This window comes from Lycium barbarum, chromosome 3 (genome assembly GCF_019175385.1).
Source record: "Lycium barbarum isolate Lr01 chromosome 3, ASM1917538v2, whole genome shotgun sequence".
NCBI lineage: Eukaryota > Viridiplantae > Streptophyta > Magnoliopsida > Solanales > Solanaceae > Lycium > Lycium barbarum.
Window position 1 is genome coordinate 115,097,167 of NC_083339.1, and position 8,302 is coordinate 115,105,468.

Sequence of the window (8,302 nt, forward strand, 5' to 3'; positions counted from 1 at the left end):
TTTCTCTTTCTGCATAAACATGTTAATAACAATAACAACAATATACTCATGTTACTCCCTCAACTTCAAGGCCAAATTATCACAAGAATAACTTCCAAAACAGTTCACTATGCATGAGCAGCTCAACAACAACTTCCAACCATTATTTTGCAAATTTCTTCATCATACAAGCTATTGAGGGCTTAAATTCGTCCAAGGCTAAGTAAGAGAGGATAAAACTTACCTTATAACAAAAAATCCCTAAACTTGAGCTTACTTTAAAGTGAAGAAACCTTTAAATCATCAACAACAAGGAATGACGTGCTTCCACTAGTTGCACAAGATTTCTGACGCTTGTTTTGTGTTGTTTCACTTTGGTTTTGCTATACAACTTTGTGAGAGATATAATCTTACCTTAAACAACAAGAATCACTCTAAATCTGAACTTACTTCACTTGGACGAATCCTCCAAAACAACCACAAGATGAAGAACTACGATCTAGCAAGCACCACGGGATTTCTAGCTTTAGATTCACCTTTTTATCTTTGATTTTGGTCTAGGGTTATGGGAGAACTCTTAAGAGAGAGCTCAGTGTTGTTTAGGATCTGGAAATAATAAAAAAAATTAAGGTCTACAAGCTCATCCGCCGATTTATACACTTAAAAGAAAATAGCACCTCCTTAGTGGGTCCCAAAGGGAGCTGCTTGCGCAGTCTCGTGAAAACGTGAATATCTCTCTACTCTGACATCATATATATGAACGGTTTAATGTGTTGGAAACTAAACTGGTAGACCTTCAATTTGGTAGATGGTTTACCCCGTAACTTGATATTTGGCAAAAATATTTATGTTTTGCGTCGTCTCTCCTCGATTTCTTAGTACTTTAATCGTACCTTTTACACTAAATTAGATATAATCGGTCTTATGTTGCGGGCGACATGATTTAGTAGAATGAAAAAGAGGAACTGAACTGATTTGCGGCACCCTCGCGTGGCTGGGGTGCCGCATGTCGATCAATATGCAGTAAAATAAGATGACTCCTGCGGCACCCACGTGTGATAGAGGTGTCGCATGTCTATCATCGTTCAGTCTATGATTTGCTCTTCCACAGTACCCACGCATGGCGAAGGTGCCGCATGTCATCAGTCAGCAAACAACTTTCCCTATCCGATCGGGATTAGGTCTACTTATTTTAGTTTTAACCCTAGGATATAAATAGACATTTTATTAGTTGTAAACGACGTATTGGGATTTTGTTAGGACTTTAAGCCGGCGTCCTACTTTCTCTCTCTAGAATTATTTAATTTTCTTCTTTTCAACCCTATGTTATTCGTGAATTCTTGTTCTTCATCTAGAATCATGAGTAGCTAAAATTCTTAATTCTAGGGTTATGGCGAAAGAAATGATAGTTGGTTTGGCGAAAATTATTAACTATTAAATTTCTATATTTTGGGTTGCTTATTTATTCTTGATCTTAATTATTTGATTATGTGGCCAATAGTTGAACACAATTTGTGGCGTGTGAATTGAACTAGGGATAGGGAATTTGCGTGCATAATAAGAATAAATAGGGCTTGTTTGATATAATCATTTTGCTAATGGTGATAGGAATATACCCTTTAGCCTTTCTTAGTTGAATATGGAGAAGTAAATGTGTTCTTGTTACCTCTGACGACCAAAGGGATATAGGCGTTATAGTAGCATCTACAGGCTTATGAGCAATTCGAAAGATACTCATAAAGTTATAATTAACCCGTCAACTAATAACCCAGGAAATAAGACAGGTAGAATTGTCAGAAGATCAACTGGATTGTCGAAAACCATGACCCTGAAACTTTCTCTCATCTGATAAACCTTACAGTCGTTGTCACAAGTTTCTCAGTCACAAAAACACTCGTACTCAATTGTTTACTTTCAGTTTTAGTTTAGTCACAACAACACTTTGATTGTCACCTCCTTGAATAGTTATAAAAAATTTGAATTAGTTGAACAGTATAAAATCTAAGTCTCTGTGGGTACGATATCTGGACTTAAAAATCTTATATTACTTGTACGACCGCGTATAATTGAGTATGCATTTGGGAGCAAAACGTTTTTGGCGCCGTTGCCGGAGACTTAGAAAAATTATTATTTTTCTAGTTTGGATTTTTGAATTTCTTAATTCAAGTTTTTACTCTAGTTTGTTGGTTGATATGTGCTCGTTCAGGTGAACTCTCTTGTTTATGCCAGACACTCGAAGTCAAGGAAAAGCTTTAGCTGTCTTTGTTCCGGAGATTGAAAGAACTTTACACAAAAAAACAAAGTTGGCAGGAAACGAGCGTGATCCCAAGTTGGTTGACAACACCGAAGACGGGAACAGGGATATTATACAAGTTACTGAGATGGCACAAAAATAATGGATTCTTTTGTCCAGTTATGCTAGACCCAGTTTGGCGACTATTGCTAAGGCTATCGTCAGGCCTGAGATTACCAAAACTTTTGAGCTGAAAGAAGGAACAGTGTGATTGGTGCAGAATACATGTCAGTATATGGGTAAGCCTCGTGAAGACCCGCATAAGCACTTGATCCAATTCGTGGATTTGAGCGAGAACTTTCAATATAGAGATACCCCCGACGATTATGTGAAGCTGTCCTTGTTTCCATTCTCATTGATTGGCTAAGAAAGGCACTGGTTGACAAATCTTCCTTCTGGCTCTATCACTTCTTGAGAGCTATTATCGAATAAATTCATCGACATATTTTTCTCACCCAAGAAAACAAAGAAGCTGAGAGGAAAAATTGTGAACTTCACTCAGAGAGACTCTGAATCTCTACCGCACACGTGGGAAAGGTATAAGGGTTATTTGCGGGATTTTCCACATCACATGCAGCCGAAGGAGATCATTGGGAACTATTTTGTAGAAGGGCTAAGACATGAAACAATTGCCTTGTTGAATGCTTCAGCTCAAGGGCAGATCATAAACAAAACTTATGAGGAGATGGAAGCCCTCCTTGAGCTGATGTCCGAAGGTGTTTATGAGTATCAAGAGACGAGTCGCGTAGGGCTGCCACAGAAAGCCGATGGGGTTTGTCAAGTCGATAATGTTGCAGCTATTCGGGGCAATATTGGGACACTTCTTCGTAGGGGGGGGCGCTTTCTCAATGTCAGCAAATCCAACCAGTTCAACATATTCAGAAAGCAGCATACGAGAGTTATGGTGAGCCTCATGCTTATATTAATTGTCCTCAAAATCCAGAATGTCTATTATGTGGGGCAATACAATCATGGTGGTGGAAATCAGGGAAATTATTTTGGAAACAATTATAATCAGCAATATGGGAAGCAGGACTTCTACAAGCAGAATAATTATCAGAATCCCCAAGCCCAGATAGTTGGAAGTTTGGTGGAAGACACAAAGAAGCAGTTCATAGCTCAACAACAAGTGGTTCAGCAGCAAAATCAGAAAGTCCAGAGCAAGATAAAGAAATCTATTCATGAGCTCGAACGTCAAGTCGGGCAGATGGTGATTTCTCAAAATGTCAGACCACAAGGTGCTCTTCTAAGTGATAAGGAGAAAAATCCGAGAGATTTCAAAGCAGTCACCTTGATGAATGGCAGTGAACTTGAAGAGTGCCACAAAAGAACAAAAAGAAGGTATATGCTGAACTCATTCTTGCTCAAGGAACAAAAGCTGAAAAGATTGTTGAGAAAGAGATGCAAGAGCCTGAACGTGTGGTAACTAGACCACCTTCACCATTCCCACAGCGCTTTCAGAAACGAAAAATAGATGCAGCTTGTAAGAAATTTCTTGACATATTAAAGAAGGTGCACATCAACATTCCTTTGAGAGAGCTCTTGCAATAAGTTTCCAAAATTTCCTAAGTACATCCAGGATGTTGTTGCAAATAAGAGGCACTGGACAGAATTCGAGACTGTTACACTTACTGAGGAGTGCAGTTCTAGAGTGAGGAGCAAGATTCCACCAAAGTTGAAATATCCGGGCAGTTTCACTATTTCTATAACTATTGGTAATATCGAGGTTGGGCTGGCATTGTGTGATTTGGATGCTAGTATTAATCTGATACCCACCTTTGTGTTTCGAACATTGGGTTGGGTGAACCAAGGCCAAACAACAGTCACTCTGCAGTTAGCGGATAGATGTCTTTCATATCCCAATGGTATAATTGAAGATGTTCTCATGAAGGTGGATCCTTTTATTCTGCTGGGTGATTTTATTATCCTTGATTACGAGGCAGATAAGAATGTCTCCCTCATCATGGGAAGAGGATTCTTAGCGACTGTTGATGCGGTTATTCGAGTCAGAGATGGGAAGATGGCTATGACAGTTGATGGGCAAGAAGTTACTTTTGATGTTCAAGGCTACTAGGCTTCCACCCCATTATGAAGAATTGAAGATGATTACAGTTATGGAGCCCGAGCCAAGGAACGCCAAGTTAGATCACTTTCTAGCTTCTCAAGATCATTTGGAGATAGCATTAGTGTATGGTGAAGACTTGGTGGATGATGAAAACATCGAGGAGTGTCTTCAGGTTCTTGACACTTCTTGTGCATATTTTCGAGCCAACACGCCGATTGAGGAGTTAGACAGACTAGAGTCGTGCAAGAAGCCAAAACCATCTATTGAGAAAGCTCCCGTTATGGAGTTGAAGCCATTACCATCCCATCTGCGCTATGCCTTCTTGGGAGTTGAAGCCATTACCATCCCATATTGAGAAAGCTCCTGTAATCCTTTCTATTTATTTGTCTGATATGCAGGTTGAACGTGTATTTCGAGTATTAAGAGACAGAATTCGAGCCCTTGGGTGGACTATAGCTGATATTCGAGACATCAGCAGTTCGTTTTACATACATAAGATACTATTGGAGGAGGGTAGTAAGGCCAGTATTGAAAGTCATAGAGGGCTGAACCAAATCATGAAAGAAGTAGTGGAGAAAGAGGTGATCAAGTGTCTTGATAGCTGCATTATTTACCCCATCTCAGACAGCAAATGGGTAAGTCCCGTTCAATGTGTCCCAAAGAAAGGGGGCATGACTTTGGTGAAAAATGAGAAAGATGAGTTGGTACCTTAGAGAACTGTTACTGGTTGGAGGATTTGCATTGATTATCGAAAGTTGAACATGGCCACCAGAAAAGATCACTTTCCTTTGCCCTTCATGGATCAGATGTTAGACCGCTTGGCTGGGAATGATTACTACTGCTTTCTAAATGGCTATTCAGGCTACAACTAGATCATTATTGCACCAAAAGATTAAGAAAAGACCAATTTTACATGTCCATATGGTATTTTCGCATTCCGGAGGATGCCTTTCGGTTTATGTAATGCTCCATGTAAGTTCCAGAGATGTATGATGGATATTTTCATCGATATGGTGGAAAAGTATGTGGAAGTATTCGTGGATGATTTCTCGGTCATCGGAGATTCTTTTGATGATTGTTTGAGCCATCTTGATGCTGTGTTGGCTCACTGTGAAGAAACTAATTTGGTGCTTAACTGGGAAAATGCCATTTCATGGTTCGGGAAGGCATTGTTCTTGGGCACAAAGTATCCAGCAAGGGCATTGAGGTTGACAAGGCTAAGATTGAGGTGATTGAAAAATTACCACCACCCATTTCTGTTCGGGGAGTGCGCAGTTTTCTTGGACACGCATGCTTTTATCGGCGGTTCATCAAGGAATTTTCCAAGGTTGTAAATCCGATGTGCAAGCTATTAGAGAAGGATGTGAAGTTCATATTCAATGAAGCCTATTTGAAGGCTTTTGATGAGCTGAAAGTGCGGTTGGTGACTGCACCCATTATTATTGCACCTGATTGGATTCTATCGTTCGTGTTGATGTGTGATGCAAGTGATTTTGCTGTGGGGGCTGTTCTTGGTCAAAAAAGGGACAATATTTTCATCTTATTTATTATGCCACCAAGGCACTTGATGCAGCCCATATGAACTATACAGTCACAGAGAAGGAGTTATTGGCGGTTGTTTACGCCTTTGGTAAATTCTGATCTTATCTGGTGGGGACCAAGGTGATTGTCTATACTGATCACACTGTTGTTCGGTATCTTTTTTTTTTAAAAAGGATGTGAATCCCAAACTTATTCGTTGGGTGTTGCTGTTACAAGAGTTCGTTATTAAGATTCTTGATCGAAAGGGCACAGAGAACCAAGTAGCAGATCACTTATCGAGGCTTGAAGATCGAGAGCATGTTGATGAAGATGTGGTGATTAAGGAGACCTTCCCAGCTGAGAAACTTTTTGCTCTTTAGTCATCCGAGCTCCCTTGGTATGCAGATATGGTGAGTAAGGTATATCCTACTGATGCTCATCATGAGAAGAAGAAGCGGATCTTATACGACAACAAGTTCTACATTTGGGATGAGCCATATCTCTACAGAGTTGGCATAGATCAGTTGGATCGGGATTTGGAAATTATACTTTGATTTGCGTGAAAATTGATAAGTGGAAGTTGGTGGAAGTTTCCAGAGGTTTGGGGAAGCTTAGAGGGTGTTTGGTTGCTGTTTAAGGGGGTAAAGCCCCTTTTATAAGCTTTTAGGCTCGGGTTGCACCGACCTAGAAAATGGTCAGCGCGTTCACGCTGGCTTATTCCACTGCCTGCGCGTTCGTTCAGTAAAAGGGTCATAACCTTTGATCCCGATATCGTGTGAGGGCCTACGACCTATGGGTCGAAAGCTTTCTCAATTGGCTACAACTTTCATTCTTGGTGTTGTTCTAAATTCCAAATTTATAATGTCGGTTTTGCCCCTCCAAGTCAGATCATCTGAAAATGTTTCCTTAAATCGTCCTTTTGGAGGGCTTATGCCCATGTTTGGCTTATCGGTCCTTCTTAGGACTTGCTCAACTTTCCATATACTACTCATATGTCTCTTCACATGTCCTTCATGAAACTCCGGCGTGTGGGCCCCACTTGGCTTACAGCAAGGAGGGCTTTTCGGCAAGTGGCATATGAACCGATTAACCCCATATGGTCTCCACATGTCATATTTATGCCATTATTCACTCTTATAGTATAACCTTTCTCCTTAATCCTCGCATGACTTTACTCTTGTTCGGGCTCACACTGAACTGTCTACACTCTAGGTAGCACAAAATATTTCGGGGTGTAACATTGTCCTACCGCAGGGGCCCCACCCCTAGTTGGGGCAGCCCCGCGGGCTCTCGCTCTGTTGTGCCTTCTGGCTGTCGCTCGTCCTCAGGTGCCATCCATAGCTGCGGGCTCAGGCACCTGACCTAGGGCCATAGTAGCTCAAGTCCTCACCGTCTGTGAGAGAAGAGATCAGAGTTAGATACCAATTTAATCTTTTCAAAGACCAATTAGAATAAAGTAGCACAAAGGAAAGAAAGAAAGTGAGATTTCCTAAATGTCCTAAAGTGTGATTTCCTAAATGTCCTATAGCCTCTCGCAGATAAGTGCGGAGCTCATCGTACCGATCCACGAGACTCTACTAGACACGCTCTTGTATTAAAGGACTGGTAACCTAGGGCTCTAATACCAACTTGTCACGACCTATTTTGCCTAAGTTGTGAGAGCACTTACCTTCCCACCTTGGTAAGCGAACCCTTAACCCAACAATGAATAAATGCGTAAATAATGAAATTAAGCAACGGAATAAAATAAATATGTAAGTCTCACGATATATATATATATATATATATATATATATAAAACACCCCAGGGTCTAGTCTGAATAATACAAGAGCATCTAAAAGGGAAATAATACAAGTCTTGAATAATAATACAATAAATGTCTATGTCTCTGAATAGAATAGGACATAAAGTCTTCAAGGCAGCGAACGGAAGTGGATCCGACCTGATACTCTGCATTCATAAAGGAATGCAGCAAGAGCAGGTCAGTACAAAACAACAGTACTGGTAGGCATCATCGGCCGACTAAGCATTGCTAACACAAGCCAGATAATATAGCAGATAAGCAGATAAACCAACAAGTATAAGCCAAACATAATCAAATCCAACATCACAAGTACATCACCAAACATCACAAATTTAAGCCATAATGCAATGCTATGAAATAGTGTATGAATGCAATGCAATGCCATGTAAATGGTGTGTGCACATGTACTCCGGACGGAAATATCGACGTCTCGGTAGCACAACCCTGTGTGACTCGCGAAGTCTAAGTGCCACCCATCCCGGATCTTTGCCCAACTGACATATGGGACCCCGAATCTTTGCCCACGAGGGGTTCTCACAGGCACCACTCTGGAGGACCCGCGGAGTCCATGCACTATTAACAGTTCCGGAACTAACATCGGGTATCGGCCATGCAATCAACCATTTCGAAACTAACATC

The 8,302-nt window shown here is 40.8% G+C and overlaps 1 protein-coding gene across 1 annotated transcript; it reads left to right on the forward strand.

The window, feature by feature from the left end:
• The first annotated feature begins 2,843 nt into the window (after positions 1-2,843).
• On the forward strand, positions 2,844-4,346 carry LOC132631164 (uncharacterized). The gene is made up of 3 exons (XM_060346762.1): positions 2,844-3,576; positions 3,642-3,784; positions 3,852-4,346. Exons 1-3 carry the CDS (start codon positions 2,844-2,846, stop codon positions 4,344-4,346), a joined length of 1,371 nt encoding a protein of 456 aa, XP_060202745.1.
• Positions 4,347-8,302: the final 3,956 nt, after the last annotated feature.